We start from the raw sequence: 18,117 nt of genomic DNA on the forward strand, positions 1-18,117 counted from the left end.
ACAAAACATTTTCCCTATGCCCTTTCAGTTGTTATCAGAACATCACTACCCATGTTCTGAAAATAAAGCATTCGTAGCCACGTCGAGGTAATGATTCTGGTAGAAATGAAACAACACAGTCAGCATTAAGTAAATATTTTTGACAAAAGAACAAACCCTACTCAGTGCAATTTTGAGAGAGAGAGAGAGAGAGAGAGAGAGGAAAACTAATATGTCATAAAATCTTCATACGAAAAAAATGCTTTTAAGCGAACAACAATTGTAAAATTATCATAGTATAGTATGTATAATTTATGTCTTTTTACTTATCGAAACTGTGAACAACTTTCTTTTTTTCTCTGTAATTTATGTTGTGATTTCAATCACCACCAGATAATTTAAGTTACCACCTAAAGTTTAGAATAGTCGATTAACCTCCGCATGAGACACTATAGTTAATTCCATCAAAAATTTATCTTGTGGTTTCAATCACCAAAAATTCATATTCAAGCTTCCACACATATAAACGTATAAATAAGGAGAATAAAAAAAGATCCATGTCCTTTTAAAAAAAGAAAAATTGCTGTAAACTCTTTTGTTGATATATGTTTTCATGTATTAACGAATCTGCAGTTTCTTCGTACTTCACCATCGACCAAGCTCTTAGAGGTTCAAAATGTTCCCCATCTTCACCCATCGACTTAGAGAACTGCTCGAAGAAAGCAACCGTATCCTCCGCGTACTTGCTCACTATCCGCCGCGTCTGTATACCGAACATGCTCGTGTACATCTCCTGGTCCGAGTTCAGCAACCTTCTCCTCTCAGCAGCGTGTGGTAGATCGAGTTGTCGAAGAGATTCGGCGTCACATTGTCAATCGCCGTCACGTTGCTGTCACCTTCTCCGCTGCTCTCCGGACACAACTCCCGGGCTCGCCAGGTACGTCTCCGACCCAGGATTCCTGACGTCGCCGAAAATCACCGTAGATCCGTGAACGGAAGTTCCTGCATTGTGCCTTCCCGATCGTGTGAGCTCCTACGGTAGAAGTGATCGGTTTGATGTTATAATAATAATCCGGTCTACAATAATACTAAAATCAATTCCCGGTTAAGTTTGGTTTAGCGGATTGATCTTACCAACAAACGACCATGTCTTCAACAGAGAGACCCTGGTAGTAGAATTTTAGAGATGATGCTGACTAAACCCTCGTCAGGAGTTGGAAGGTTGGTTGTCGCGACTCATAACCGCGGTTTTTGAATCTTTTCTCCCGACAGGAACGTCCCAGTAAGGCCCACCAACCTTTTATCAAATCAATATTAACATGTTTTCATAATTTCATATGATACTATATATATAGTATACATGATTGTTTTGATAATCCCCCACGAGGACTAATATATACCAGGATTGTAGCATCTCTAGCAGAAATAGTGAGAAGATCAGCGCAGGAAAGCGACTCCAGGACATTCTGATTCGATTATGTTCTTGATTCTGTCTACAAGTTGGTATCCTTTCAATGAATTTATGTTGGGAGAGGCTTTCTTCTCCCTGTAGTGTCTCTGTTTAGGTCTATTACACCCCACCGATGCGCCATCCCTGCACAATACAATTTAATTTAACACTTAAAGTAGGTAAGCATCCATACCATTCCATAAAGCAACCATTTTAGATAATTTGAGCTAAACTCTGTCTTTTCTTCATCAATAATCACCAAGAATCGGTAAGTGTAGGAAGAAGAAGTGTCCAATTTGGCTGAATGAGGGCAGCGGAGTGGGAGGTTTCTTGCGTAACAAGTAAGGTGTGTATATGTACTTGGACAAAGCAGTCGTGGAAGTGTAAACGAATAATTATGGCGGCATTTCTAGGATCTTCCTTCACTATGCATTCCATTTCTTTCTTGATGACGTCAAATACGGTGGGGCAAGTAGACTTGTAATAATCTAGGGTTAATGGAAGATTCTCCCGGCATATCAAAGGAAAAAGCATGGGATAAATATTGCATGAATGATAAAGATCACAAGGAGGAGTTTCATTGTTCTTCTCTTGAAACCCTTTTAATTCAATTTTGTGGGAGGTAAGGACTGAGAAATTGGAAGACTTCCAAATAGATATATAAGTTTGGAAAGTAGGCATTGTAAGGTTTTAGATTTCTTGTGTCAGAAGGGTCTTGACAAGGTTGGTAAAGGGGAGATGCAACTAATTCTGTGAGATGGTTGTTGGGGTTTCCTATGACCTAAAGATAAATCAGATGAAAGTTAATTTGAACAATAGTACAGATGGTTACCACACAAAATCATATATTACCAAAATATAAACTATTTCCACATTTATATTCTGATTTTATTTCAAAACTTATTTTTTTGCATGTTTTGCGTGCTTTACTGTAACCAGGGGCGGATTTTAAAGTTTCATTTCTTTAATTACTATGGTGTCTATGATACAACTGAAAAATAGACATAGTGTATATGCTCCCACCTGAATACATTCCTACATCCCCCTGGCTGCAACCATGTCATAAAATTGATTCTTGAAACACATCTGGAAGGCTCATTGTTTTTGTAGCTTGCTCAACTGTTTTTGTTTGGTCGTCAAATTGACCTTTTCTATGGTCACAAAAAATTCAAATTATAAAATATATAATTTCTTTGAAAAAATATATATAATTCCATAAGTCAAATTTTATATTTTGAAAATATGATTTGAACGCCTCGGTTGTGACACGACAGCGACACTAATGCAAACCCTGCTCCAAATTATGTAATATCTCATCTTATTTAGCTATAAAATAGAGGTGAATTTGGAAGTATAACCGCCTAATTTCTGTAATTTTCGTGAGTAATTTTGTGAGATATGTAGGTCGCCAAAAAGGGTTACATGAATTATTTTCAGGTCGGTATTGTTTTGTAATTATAGTGCTTTAATTGTTCTTCTCTTGCTCTGTCTCCTTTCCTTCACTTAACGAAAGATCAAAAGTAGCCAAGTGGAGAAGTATGATCCACTCGCTTCAGCGTCATATTGAATTATAAGATCTGATTAAAAGACACTAAGAAAAAAATAATAACCACGTAGTTCAACAATCTATGATAAATCTTAAATTTATATCTCTCGTCGTCTTGTTATTAACTTATTATTTTAAAAATATTTTCTGTCTTCAAAACGGTTTTAAACAAAGGTTATGTAGGGTAGGGATGCATTAGTTGGAGGAAACTTGGTTAGGTGGTTTTGGTAAAGAAGCGGTACGAGCTTTGGATGACGTCTCTTCGTCATGGCCTCTTAGTCTTAGATATTTGAACCTCTTATACTATTGCAGTTTAAATCGACGATACAAATATTAACATCGAACGATTAGATCATTCCCTGATTATTTGATCTAGAAGACGAATCTAACGTTTATTATTTGAGAAAAAGATTGGCCCCAACTTTCTGTTTAGTATCGAGCTACTAATTCAAGGGTTGCTAGAATGAGTATTGGATTGCTGTTTAGTATCGAGCTACGAACCCCGTTTATTATTTGAAAACTTTCAAGTGCGTTCGGATGGGCGACTGAAAATCTTTCAAGTGTTTTGATATGTTAGGCTAGATGGGCTTGGCCAAATTTGGTGATTAGTGGTGTTCGTCTATTTTATATATTACTAGGATCATTGTCTACGATGTGGGACCTTTGTTCCTAACACGTCTCTGCCGAGATGATGCTCTTTACTTTGTCCGATCTCGGAATATTCGGATAAGGATCCGATGGACCGACTTTGGCCCGGATCGATGGTGGGTTGGTACGTGGATCGTACTACGATCTGTAAAGCTAGATGAGCTTCTGCCCAAAACAAATTGGTGATAAGAGGGTGACTCATCCACCTTATATTCTGCCAGAATCCTTCGACTACCAATGTGGGACACTTTACGTGTCGTCCCCTCGAGATGATGGCTCTTTGAGCGTCAATCTCGGAAATGTTGATGAGATCGATATGGAGCTGACTTTGGGCGGGATCGATGTGGATCGGGTTGGTACATGGATGGTGTGATACCATATTCGCTAAATGAGCTTCACACTTAAAACCAATTGGTGATAAGTGGAGTGACCCATCTTATATATATCTTAGGATCCCATTCAACTACCGATGTTTGAACTATGTGTATCCTTCTCGAGATGATGACTCTGCTGAACATCAATCTCGGCATGATCGGGTATAGATCGATGGGTCAATTTTTTGGGTCGGATCGATGTGGATCGGATTGGATTGCGTGTATCGGGCTGCAGTCCATGTTAAGATACATGGGCTTCGCACTTAAAACGATTGGTGATTAATAGGTGGTGTTATTTTATATATTTAAAGATCCTTCCAATGTCCAGAGTGTGGAATCTTTGTTTCTAATACGATACACCAGACGGAAAAACAAGTATTGGTTGGATTGCTGGTTATGTTAAAAGAAGATACACATCTCCTTGATTCAAGCCACTCGAACCAATGGACTCATCATGTCTTAGATATTTTGATGGACAACTTCGTGAGAAGACCAACCTCTTTAAACTTTGATACTTATTCCATGCAACGGTACATTCACTTTGGAAGTGAGCAGCCCACACGTCTTGCCTAAAGGTAAAGTAGATCAGCAAGTTGGAAACAGATTCCTTCAATTCAAGCGATGGGAAGAACTAGATATGAGAAAAAGCTATGGAAGTGTGGGCAGTGTGGGTTGCTCAAAAGATATGTCATACGTTGATATGAAAAAGCTATGGAACTGTATTCATCACAACCAAAACTTGTAGTCTTTTAATCATTGGCTTAGTTGATTCGTCACAAAACAGAGGTGCATCTATTGTAAGGAATATTTTGAGTTGAATTAATTCTACATTCATTTTAAGAAAATTAAAGATTTTGCTTATGTATGTTGAGACGTTTAGTGTTAGAGAATGGATTAACCTTCACATCCTCATGTTATTTGTCAGATGTTCTGACCTTCCTCTTCTATAATGTATTTTACCTTCAAACCTTTGTCATGACCCACACATATATTTAAACTACTTATACTGTAATTTAGAATCTTAAATTCTAGGAGCGCCAAAAACGTACACTTCAGTGATTTAATTGGTGGTCTTGTGAGACCCCATGAATAATATAAAAATAAAACCTAACACAATAAATCCGTCTGTTGATCTAAACAAAGACTCGACCATATTGACTTTTATGAACTTATTATAAAGCGAGATGTCCTTTCACAATCTCCCCGGTCTCAATTTCTACAAGTTTTCATTTAGTTGAGCTATGATTACTTTTTGTTAGAGGAAACTTATATATGTATGAATATAGTAAAAGCAAAGAATTTCAGAAACAAATAATAGTATAAATGTACATATATATATTCAATTATTGCACTTTTAGGATACCATGTTACAGAAGAGAAAGAAAACAAAAAAAAAGGGTCGAGAAATCTATCCGAAAGGTATGATGTTACAGCGGAGATTTTTGTCATCTTATCTAAGATGGCAACCAAATCATGAAAAATGCTTGAAAGAAAGTATAGTGGTGTGTCTAATTTAAATGAGAGAAGTTTCCAAAGTGTATACACATCCAATAATAATTTAATAATTTCACATGGGAGACTTATGAGTAAGAGACAAATGAATCCATGGGGAAGTATACCTGACAAAAGCAGGCATTCAAAGCAAAGCAAAAAAGTTTGGTGCTAAGGGACATACCCACTTTCTTCTTTAGCAGCAACCAAGCAGCATGGCATTTACTAATTCACATTTAGAAGCCTTGTTAGCATGTGGTTCTAAGTTCATAGACTCATCATATACTAACAAGTTATTTTTTGGTAAACCATATACTAACAAGTTAAAAAAGCAATATTCTAGAACCCATCTATATATACATATGAAGAGAAAGCCAACTCAAATTATCACCTTTTTTCTCAACTACTTATCCACGTAAAGGTCAAAAACAAACAATATCAATATCAAATCATGTAATATTTCTGAATTATCTAACATATTGGCCAAAAAGTACTGTCAGCCTAATCCCATTACTAATGAAATAAAGATATTATTATGAGAGAAACAGTACACTCACTCATGTGGGATGAATGATAAATAGTACAAAGACCCACATGAAAAATACAAATGAGTCTCCCAAAAAAAAAAGCTTGGAGGCATTAACGATGTGTACAATTCTAATAAATCCTAATATACATCCACTCATGAGACCCACAATGCGTATTATTATTTGTACTATGATGATCAAATTTTCATAAAGTCCAAAAACTGAATTACTTGAATGATCAACAAGAAGGATTAAAGTCACCATACCCGTTTATAATGTTATAGATGGTTTCTCCCCCCTTTTGATTTTGTAACTGTAACCAATATGAAATCCAAGCCAATGACTGTAAAAAATGCAAAAGATGAAAGCATAAAAAGAAGTTAGAAGTAACACTAAACTCTTTTTGTCCTTTTCCTCAAGAATATAAAGACAGTCAGTAAATCCAGTTGGATTACCTTCAATGCAAAAAAACTCTATATTTTTGGGAGAGAGAGAGAAACCAAAAGGCTGCAACACTTTTTATGACCAAGACAGGACTGAGAAGGAAGAAAGAGTATTAAAGGAATGAGGAAGAGGAACAGCTCTTAACTAATTAAGAAAATAGGTTTTTTCATATTCCTTCTTGTTTGTTGAGTGGGTCTCATCTTATTTCCACCTCAAAAAAGCTGAATCTTTTTATCGTTGTGGGATTGATTGCAACCAGTGAATGAGAGAGAGAAGTAAAAACTATTAAATGTTATGTCTATCCTATCATGTGGTTTATTATCAAAAAAAAAAAAGAAACAAAGGTAAGTGTTAACCAATGAGCATTGCTTACCCAACACTTAATGAGAGAGAGCTCCAAAACAGATAACTCTGGTTTGGTAGGTATTGATACTCTGTCTCTTCTACGGTTTGTGTGGTTCGAACCGTGTTTTGGGAACTGCTATAACATTCGATTCCCTATAGATATATCTCTATAAAGAAAGTGGTAAAGAATTAAATTTTTATAGAGAAACTGTACCTATTTTATTTCAAGAAGCCGCTTACTAACATTTTCTCCTTCATCTACTATATCTGAAAATAGCTTGTCTTGTAGTTCTTCAATTAAGAGAAAACAATGGTCTTAGAATTGCCATGTGGTGATACATGCTCTAGTATTCAATTATAAGAGTGATTCAATAGGCTCCAACTTTTTCTGATTCTAAAGCTCAAGAAAAAAATATCAGACACAAAAGACACTGAGGGTAAAGAGATTGGGAACTAGCTGTGAGGTAAGTAACGTTAAATAAAGAAAAAAGCTAAGTTAACTTTTTTTGTGTTGCCAATGAGTCTCCAACAATCCATGGAGAAGGTGCTGAGAGAAGAGTGGTTGTGAATCAGGATGGACTATGTACATAGAAGACACCTTCCATAAACCATCCTCTGAGGTTGTCTGTGAAGAATATGATGATGATTTTCGTTTTAAAAAGGTAGATGATGAAGATGCTGAAGATGTGATGGTGATGATAGTAGTGAAAATGGGAGCGTGACGACTCGATGACTTCTGATGCATCTTTCATGGCCAAGCACTCAGCATCAAAGGAACACCAAGAATCATGCAGCTGCAAAAGAAGAGTAATGCCAAACAAGTCAGTCATAAGACAAAGAACAGGGCTTGTGAAAAGTTCAGCGACGAAGAGGAATCTGAGTTCAAGGCTAGAACAGAACCACCACAACTAGTCGTGTTCAAAGTAGAGGCAAGGTGAGCAAAACCAAATAAGACTCCTCAATACATGGTTTTAGTTTCTATTTCTATATCCAGTGTCAAGGAAAAAAAAAATATCATAATCAAGACCATGTAGTTGTTTACTTTTTTATTTGAGATTTATGTGTAATTGCATTGCTTTCTGTAACAGGATTATGTTTTTGCTTAAAGCAAATCCGTTTCTGTAACTTTATGTACCTTGGAGCTATGCTAATAATATCTACCTTTGCTGCACATACTCGTTCTAACACAAAAAAGGGAACAGAAAAATTCAATAATCCACCCAATGAAAAAAAAGCAAAAACATGTACACGAACTCGGAACTACTCATTCATTCAAACAAGTTCAGATCCAAACGATTTGATTTTCGGATAAAACAAAGAGGTTGATGACAAACTAGAGTTTCCAAAGGTTTTACTAGGTGTGGCCCTAAAATAGCTACCACACCATAGCTTTGCCTGTTAACAAAGGTTTCTACTTTCCAATGCCTTCACATGATTCTTTTAACAACTTACAATCATTCAAGATAAGTCATTATCAACGCTCACAAAACTTTTCATAAACCAAAAAATTCATAAAATAGTAGTATTTTACAACAGGAAAAAAAGTTATATATACAAGATCCAAAAAAGAACCTGTTTGCGATATTCTTCTCACTTTTCCAACACAGTAAGAACCATGTAGCTTTTCATGTTCACAACAGTAAACTTGGCCAACGTTTAACCCTCAATTTTAAACAGTTAATATATATCGATTATTTGGCTCTATATTGTCCAAATATATATATATATATATATATACGGAACATTTGACCTTTAAATGGTAATTGTTTCAAGTTCCGTAAATCTAGTCAATCCTGAATAAATATAAATGTATCTATCAAAAATAAAAACAAAAGAGCAAGAGTTTCTACTACTAGAGATATTTCAACTGAGAGTCAAAAGCTCAGTAACAGAGTCAATCGATGGATCAATATTTGGGATAGCATGATACATAACTGTAACTTGTAATCAATATACATTTTAAGTCTTAGAAAATGACTGAAAAGTTATTAGACTTATTGAGGCACATTGATTGAGAGCAGAAAACAACAAGATTTTTTTGGCTGGCAGCTTGCTAAGAGGACCGCCTTCACGTAGATGTGATTCTCAAGTCACTTTCGAGACTGTAATCTCAAATCCACCATGCATGCAGAAGCAATAAACAGGTAGATGATAATGAAATGAGGGTCGTCCAATCTAATTCTAAAAGACCCACAAAATTGTGAAGATTAAGACCCGGAAAAATGCACAACACATTGGACTTGGTCTACCAATTTCAACCAAGAAGACCGTAGAACCAAACGAGCAAAGGCCAAAAAAAGAACCAAGCATTTCAATTAAACAAATGGCCTCTGCACACGTTCCACTGGTATTCGAAAATGACATCAAGGAAAAGATTAACGAAGCAACACCAATCATTAAGATTATGGATAAAAATGGTCGAATTTGAAAAGAGGATGAAAATGGTCGAATTTAAACCCTTGTGCTTATCCTCACTATTCAGCAGAACCAGTCCTCGACGTGGTTAATGAAAGGATTGGTTTTACCTCTCCAGATTTTATGGAGTCAGTACACAAATATTTTTATAGCCTCAAAATAATTATTCTACAAGTATTAAAATTTAGACTAAAATGTTTATAGTCCTAAAAATCTTAGAGCCAGTCATGTATTCGATCTCCGAGCTCTCTCGTGAACAATAAAAATGGAATATGGACTAGTACGAACTCAGAGTCTGGTTCAGTTTGCAATATAGCTGAACCTGAGACCTGAATTTTGTAATCCTCCGTATATTTTATTAGTTTGATTACAAACATAACTAATGAGCATGTTTTTGTTCTCTGATGTGTTCATGCCACTCTTCATGTTGAATGGTTTTTTGAGTGTTGGTTCTCCTTGATTGAAATCTCAAGATGCTTCAGATCAATTAGAACATGGCATGAAGATTTGGAGCTTCTCGTCGTGTTATAGTGATTATTATCCGAAAATATTGTTGTTTTAAGCATATGGGGTGGGGTTCTAGTAAGAATGACTCAGGTTTAGATCTACTCATTATTCTCAGACGGTCAGTTGCACAAGGTGTAAAAGCAGTATAACATGCTAATCAAAGTCGAAACTTCATGATGGAGATGATTGAGTTTTTAATTGTACCACTATAAGTGATGGTGACCTGAGTAGTGATAGTTTTGACATTTCCAAGTGTTCACGTTGAGATGAGTGTTCTAGGAATTAATCATGTGTTTCCGTAAGACCTATCTCTAAAATTTATTGTATTTGTGGGCAAGAACAATTTGCACGGTTTGTTAAACCATTTAGAACTCTAACCAAAAAAAAAAAAAAAAAAAAAAAACAAATATCAAAATGTTGACAAAAATACTTATATAATTTTTTGCTTATAATTTAGATTCAGTTGCAATATTTTTTCTGCTTTTTCTCCATACAAGTAGAACAAGAGAGCATTGTATGAGTTTCTTGTCTTTAAAAATATTACTTTGGTTTTCTGAAAAACTGCAGAACTATTAAACAACAATTTGCGTTATATATACAATAGAAAAAATTGGTTTTAATTACGCTTGCTTTGATTTATTGAATTTATATCGAACTATTTTATAATTAGAGAGGCAACTTCTTTGTTAATAAATAAAATAAAAACTTTTTTGATCAACATTTCTGATGAATAAAATAAAGAAACATTTTTTGTTAATAAATAAAATAAAGAAACATTTCTGATGAATTATCTCCAGCTAGATATTAAAACGGAGGGGCTGGGAGGAGCAGCTCTGACATGATGGAGGAAAGCGACGGAGCAGAGGACAAGAGACGATGAGAGCATAGAATCCAAATCCGATCATCAAGAAAACAGCAACGATCAGATCCATCGCCGTGTGAATGCTAATTATCATCTTCAGATTCTCCATTGGTTACAACGTTGAGATGTTTTAGACAAAGAAGAAGAAGCGAGGGTTGAAACTTCGAAAAAAAACAGAATACTTGTACTTGCCTTGGGACCAATGAAACTCGCATTTGCCACGTTACGTGATAAACTCCAATTATCAAACCATTTTTTTAACGCAATACTATCTTTACTTTAAACCAAATAAACAAATTAATATCTAAAATGTAAAATAATAAAATAAAAATACAAAAACAGTGTAATTTTTCAAAAGTGAAAAAACATATGGTCTATAGCGTTCTTCTCTCAAACTGTGCGATTTCTGGCTTGATAAATAAAAAATCAACACCTTCTCCACTATAACCTCACGTGAGGCCGCTCTGCTGCGTCGATCATCTTTCTTGTTTTTTTCTTTGTTTTCTAGTTTGTGTTTTAGTGTCTCAATAAAGTATGATTTTATTGCAATCATCGTCAACTTATCGTATCAAGCAACGTGTGTTATCGTCACACGGAGTCTCTTTTATTCGGGCCAACGCACGTGATTATTCCATGATGGGCATACAAGTTGTTTATTCATTGGCTCGGTGACGGTTACGGTGTTTACACCAGATCATGACGAGTCCATCTTCTCCCTAATTAGTGAGGTTTTTATCTCCTTAATTGTTGAGTGTGATCTTGACACACAAAATTTGGAAGTTGTTTGTCAATGTGTTTCCATGGTGGTAAGTCATGAAAAGGCGGTTTATTCTCGAGAAAAATTCTTTAAAAGAATTGAGAGTCTTATGTAACAAAAAAAAGAATCCCAAACCACCTTGGAGATGGAATAGATTACGTACTTCATGTGTTTTAGACAATCTTATTTTGGATGATTGTGGCTCCACTATCTGGATGGAGAAGATTCAGCACTATTTGACAATAAGAAGGAATATGGATCGGTTGCGTGAAGGCATGGAATGGAAGATGATGGAGTGTGATGATTATCAATGTCAATTTGAGGAATTTTCTAGGGTATGGATATGGACTACAACAAAGCATGTTATCTCACGGCGAAGTGTATGGAATAAGCAACGATGTAACGGATGGATTGTGCCTCTGATACTATTAAGTGATAAAAGACGTTGGATCACAATGGATGATATCCGAACACAAGATCATATAAGGCAAGCGAGAACAACGATAGGAAAGTTAGCGAATCGATCTCCTGCAAGTGAGTTAGGAAGCATCGTGTTATTACTTTTCTATTTTCACGTTCAGTTTAAAAATGTATTCGTTGTATGTTTTTGATTACGATACGTTGTTAAATCTCAGATTGATATTAAAAAAATTAAGGTGTTATAAAAAAAAATACAAGGAAACAAAAAGAGATCCACAAAAAAAAGATATATCAGAAAAAGAAGGCACTAGTATGGAGATGTCACAAGTAAAAACATAATTTAGTAAAAATAATAATTAATTGTGTTATCATGGTTAGAACATTTCCACACTCCTCCGTTTGTTTATCGTTTCCAATTCCGTTGAAATTTAACACTGCTCTAACCTATGCAACAGAGCTCATTTTGGTGAGAACCAAGAGTTTAAAGTGTTTGTCAAAGTCACATGTTAACGTGACAATCTGCAAGTTAGAACTTAGAAGATATTGACAAAAAAAAAAAAAAAAAGAACTTAGAAGATATTGAAGTGTGTTTGGAATCTTCGTCCGCAGTGGCTCCTTCAAAATTCCTTCTAACATCTTATCAAGCTTATTAAAAAACATATCCTTCTATTGCTTTAGATGTTGTGTTTTTTAGCCACGAGGCTTGCACATTGGGTATGTCTAATGTTGTGCTCTATTATTGTAATCGATTATGCTATGGTAATGAAGTTGTGTTAAAAAAAAAAAAAGACAAGTAAGGAATTGTTTCGATCATGATTGGTGCAGAGAAGTGTGTTTTCCAAGGGGAAATACATTTATTTTAAACAATCTTATATATTTGAATAGCGTATTGCTCCCTCTCTGTCTAATAAAGAAGAAACTATGGTGATCATCACATTGACATGTACAGAGTCCTCTACACTCACAGACACAAGGACTACCAGGCCTGCAGTGCGGAGGACAGTAAACTTTGCAGTCGTTATCTACCGCGCAAAGTGGAGTGTACTTTATTGTAGCTGCTACCGGCAGCATGCAGCTACCGCCAAGACAATTCACTTCTTCCTCCACTATCTCTCTTGCATCAACCAAATACGAACCTTCACATAGACACACCCCGCAAACTTTAATACAAAGCCAAACTAAATTATATAAAACAAAGAAGAAGCATACAAAGCGCTATGAGTGTGAGGAGAAAAAAGAAGACAATCTTGAGATATGTTTTTTCCATTGCTAATTGTAATCTTTAGAATATTTTGTAGTTTATTTTATTGTACAAGTGATGATGGTAAGTTTGATTGTCTTCTTATATAGATAAATTTGTCAACAAAAGAAAATATAAGAAAGTTAAAAAGGCAACAAATCTTTTTTTTTGAAGGTCATAGTCCTCTTATGTATATAAAAAAAGTTAAAAAGGCAACAAATCTTTTGTTCAAAGATATGCAGATTTTTTGAAAAGAAAAACAATGCTTTTGGTTATCAAAGAACTTATGGGTTAAATAGATGAAAATTGTTTATTTCATATCTTGATTTTTTTCGAAAAAGGAAATAGAATATTAAAAATTTGTTAAAAAGATAAAAAAAATAAAAAGTAGTAAGTAGCTTCTAATTTTTTTTTTTTTTTAATATAGTTAAAACTGTTCGTATTAAACTCTAAATCATAAATCCTAAACATTAAACCTTAAACCCTTGAACTGCAAACCATTGGGTAAATCCTAAAAATTAAACTCTTGGGTAAAGAGATATTTCAAGAGTTTAGAGTTTACTTAATGATTTTAAGGTTGCAATGGTTCGAGGTTTAGTGTTTTAGAGTTTAAAGTTTAGTATGAACGGCTTAATAATGTTAAAAAAATCTTTTTCTTTTTAAATGAAGCTACTACTATTTTTCTTTATTTATTTATACTTTTATTTTTAAAAAAAAATTCTAATTTTTTTTTTTTATTTTGGAAAAAATTTACATATGAAATAACCAATTTTCATTGGTTGGTGAATCAAATTCTACCATGACATATGGATATCCGATTCTATAATAACCCCTTCTTATTTTGTATATATTTTTCATTTAAATTTAATTAAAAAAATCTAAATAACAAAAAAAAAACAAAAGACTTCAATATAATTACGAATCTATATGCCTTCATATCCAAACCCAATCTATAATCCGATCCATACCCGACTAATAACCTGACCGACTCAACTATTAGCCCTAATTTTTTTTTTTCTTCTTCTTCTTCCCTTTTCTCTTTTTTTTTCCCATGGATGTTTTTTTCACCTTTAAACAAAATAAAAATTTCCTTCAAATATTCTAACTTTCTCTTTCTTATTCCAAATCGATTAACTCATAGTCGTATTTAACCAATTATATCTTATCTAAAGTCAAATTCCATCTTTTCGTACGAGATTTATGACAAAAAACGCAAGAGTATTACTAGTACAACTAGTATGATTTCTAAATAATTACCTTCAGTTACAATAATACAACTCGATCTAGTATGGCTAGTCACAACTAAAACAAATATAACTAATACTAATACATTGAAGTATAACTAGTATAACTGATACAACTAAAACACATATAACTAATACAATTTTGTAATTAATGGTAACTACTATGATCCGTGCGGCCACGAGTATTTATTTTCTGTTTTTAGCTCATTTCTTTGTACTAAATGATGTATTTGGAATATTTGGTGGTCGTAAAGGTATTTATTTTCTGTTTTTAGATTTTTTTTTTTGTATTAAATGATGTATTTGTAATATTTGGCCGTAAATTTAGATGGAAAAATATTTTTGAGCAGTTATGACAAAATTAAAATTAAAATGTAAATAAAATATTCTGAAATAAATTCAGCTATCTTAATTAAATTAGAATAGGGGTATTTGGAATTTCTATGAAAATAAATTTGTTAAAAGAAATCTCACACTGTTATTGTTTATTCTTAGAAGTTGATCTGTGACTGTTTGAAAATTTGTTTAAAATAATTATTTTTGGACTAAATGGTATAGTATGTATTTGTAAATTTAAATGTATACATGATTGTTAATATAATATTTTAAAATATAAATTTTTTATTTTTACTTTGAATTATTATATTTTATGATTTTAAAATTTTATTATATCACAATGTATCATAGAAACAAATCTAATATTTATAATTAATTGGGCCTTATATATATATATGAAAAAAATTATATAAGTAGACTACGACCCATTGTACATTTAGTAGGGACTTTTATATGAAAGAATATCAAATTTCAGAGTATCTCGGATTATTTAATATCATTCACTATTCTATTTTTCTCAAAGTTTTCAAAAAATAATTTCAAAACATAATTTGTTCCTTTAAATTCACCATTCTACAAAGTCCAACGACTCCAAGCTTATGCTTTCTATGTTATAAGTTTTGAAATCAGATGATTGTTTGTAGAAGGAACTCTCTGAACCAGATAGCTGAATCTTTTCTTATCTTTATTTTATTGTCTAGCTACAATTTTAATTTGAAGTTTTAGATTTTTAAAATTTATTATTTTATTTTAGAGAACAAATACCATATTAGTTTGTGAAACTATGTCAGGTAAAATCATATTTTTTACAAAAATATGAAAAATAAATTAGTATATATATATATATATATATATATAATTTTATAGATATTTTTATTTTTATTATGTATGTGTATCTTTAAGAAAAATAAAAATTAAAATTAAAAACCTAATTAGAATTAAAAAAAAAATTAGTAATGCAAATTATCTATAATTTATAAGAAATTGATTTTTTATTTATCTTTTTTTCTATTTTAATGTACGTTTTCAAATAAAAAACTTTTATTTTACTAATTTAAAATATATATAATTGATGACAAAAATATATATACACACAAAATTAACAAGATTAAAATTTATTTGCTTTAGATTATAAAATGAATATATTTCATTATCTAAATTAAAACGATGAAATAAAATTCTAGTTTCATGTTTATGGTGATTTTATTTCACTTAATATAACAAGTTATAAATACAATAAATTATTTGAACGTACATAAACTTATCCAACCGTATATGATGGATATTGCCGACGGGGACATGACAAACTGAAAGGACATGAGACGTAAGAGTCCAGTTTCGCAACACTTAAACATTAATATAATACATTGATAGTACTACTTCCCGCTTCAATGACACTGAATTGGTTATGTGTTCCAGAACTTGTAGTTTCCTAAAAGCGACACATGAAATACACTTGCCACAGTTTCACCAACTTCCCGAATTGTACTAGCAAACGCATCCACTTCCTTAAGGATTGCTTCCACCACAGGTTTTGCGGCCTCCTCTTCTCTTTTCACCGCACCAATCTCCACAGACCCCCAAATCAGTGAGAGACTCAATAAGCTCCTCGACTAGGCTATGTACCGTATTTGTCCACTGGATGTTGACATTAGTATTTTTCTCCATAATATGACCACCTCTTTCTGTTTATCCAAATTCTTCTCACGGTTCTTCATCATCCTCATTGACATATACTCCTAAAGGTGTCCACAAGAGGTTCAACCCAAACGCAGTAACTTGCGCCAAGGGAGGTACGGCTACTATGTTTGAACAAATCTCTACGGCCAAAAAAGACATAATCACAGTAGAGAAAAAAATAGTCGTCAGTCTCCTCCTTCTCTTTAATTTACCCCTGTTGTTTATCAAGCTTCGTTACCAGCTCATGGACCTTCTCTAAGAAAGCATATGGTGCTGCGTGCGTACAGACTTCAACTGATCCTTGAGCTCGTCACAAAGATCCCCTAGCTTGTTTTCATTCAGCTCCTCTAACGTTTCGGCGTACTTGGTCTTCTTCAGGTTTCCACCCAATATTCGTGTCCATCGACTCTTTCTCAAACTGTTGGATCGCGATTCGAATGATCACAATGCTTAGTTTTGCTTTATTGGTGCAGTTCCCACTGTATTAAATAGATCTAAAGTACTCGTGGAACTCTCAAAATAGAGATCAACCAAAGACCTTAACTCTTCGTTCTTCAATAAATCTACGTTGGCCATAATGCTTTCGGCCAACTTTTGGTTCATTTCAACTAGAAACCCGCATACCGACTTGACTGCGTTTAGGGAGAATTTTCAGTCTCGACTCCTGTAGTGAGCGAGCGATTCAATTTACTAAATCGTTGGTCAAGCGAAGAATAAGGATTTGAGCTCTGGATCTTCTTCACAAGCGGTTGTGTAAGAAATCAGGTTTGGTTCGTTGGTTCCATTCCTATCGGAACTTGAGTATTTCGACAGTAGTTGAGAGACTAATCAACAGCCGCCATTGACTTTATACGACTCGAGCTAATCTGGAAACAAAAAAAAGAAAATCAAAATTAAGGCTGAGTATTCACAAAACTTCTTACCATTCTTTTTTTCTTAATGGTTAAACTCAGGTGTTTATTAAATACGGATCTAATTAGGATGGGAGGTGTAATCACTTGAGATAAATCTATAGGATATTAAGTAGCAAGGTGGTAAACATGGATCCATATCCTGGCGGCTAATCTCGTACTAGAGGTTGAATCATGGCCTGGACCTACGAGACAACTAAGCCTGGTAAGGCAATTGAAGCCAATACTTACTTTGTGTTTAACTATTACCATCCTTATATTTCCTAAACTAATTTATTGTTGTTCACTGCTTTTAAGAACTACACCACTGATTCATTTGTTGTAAACATATAAAAAAATGTATAATATGAAAAAAAATGATTGTAATACGAATGATACACAACTACACGATCAAATGTCTAAACAAACATAATATATTGAAAACTACACTAACTATATAGTCACATGATAACATCTCGAAAAATATAATATTGATATAAAAAAAAAAGTCTGGTGGCTTTAGAATTTGGCACCACAAGATAATTTTTTTTATAAAAACAGATCATAACGCATATTCAGATGATCAAAAACAAAATGAACAAACATATATCGAACATTCAAAATGCACTGCTATACATTAAAGAACAGTAGATAATATGTTAAAATGTTAAGCATCATCATCACAAATTACCGGGTTACAAATCTAATACCCTTTAAAGCTATCAAATTATGTAAATTGCCTTAGCAACATCATATAATAGTTTAGGGATGTTATAATGTGATTCATATAGTTTTTTTATTAAATTATTTTGTCCATACAGGTATTAATAATTTTTCGGTATAATATCTCCAATCAATAAGTCTTTCTTTGTTGAAAACTATTATATATGAAAAATATCTGACGATCAAAGTTTCGTAAAATAAATTAAGAAATGAAAAGATATTTCTAGTGTTAAAAATTT

General features: G+C 33.4%; 2 protein-coding genes and 1 pseudogene across 2 annotated transcripts; 1 reads left to right on the top strand and 2 right to left on the bottom strand.

Annotated features, from left to right (window-relative positions):
* Nucleotides 1–590: 590 nt before the first annotated feature.
* Nucleotides 591–1,963, bottom strand: LOC132042458 (peroxidase 11). The gene is given in 11 exon segments (XM_059432993.1): nt 591–647; nt 649–672; nt 674–789; nt 792–914; nt 917–1,021; nt 1,121–1,160; nt 1,162–1,216; nt 1,218–1,276; nt 1,380–1,433; nt 1,435–1,526; nt 1,744–1,963. Coding segments are annotated over 11 exon segments (945 nt in total).
* Nucleotides 1,964–6,842: 4,879 nt separating this feature from the next.
* LOC132042459 (protein SOB FIVE-LIKE 2-like) lies at nt 6,843–7,756 on the top strand (annotated as a pseudogene).
* A 2,757-nt stretch (nt 7,757–10,513) lies between these two features.
* On the bottom strand, nt 10,514–10,697 carry LOC132042460 (uncharacterized). The gene is given in 2 exon segments (XM_059432994.1): nt 10,514–10,594; nt 10,596–10,697. Coding segments are annotated over 2 exon segments (183 nt in total).
* Nucleotides 10,698–18,117: the final 7,420 nt, after the last annotated feature.

Source organism: Lycium ferocissimum, unplaced genomic scaffold (assembly GCF_029784015.1).
Source record: "Lycium ferocissimum isolate CSIRO_LF1 unplaced genomic scaffold, AGI_CSIRO_Lferr_CH_V1 ctg15459, whole genome shotgun sequence".
In the NCBI taxonomy this organism is placed as follows: domain Eukaryota; kingdom Viridiplantae; phylum Streptophyta; class Magnoliopsida; order Solanales; family Solanaceae; genus Lycium; species Lycium ferocissimum.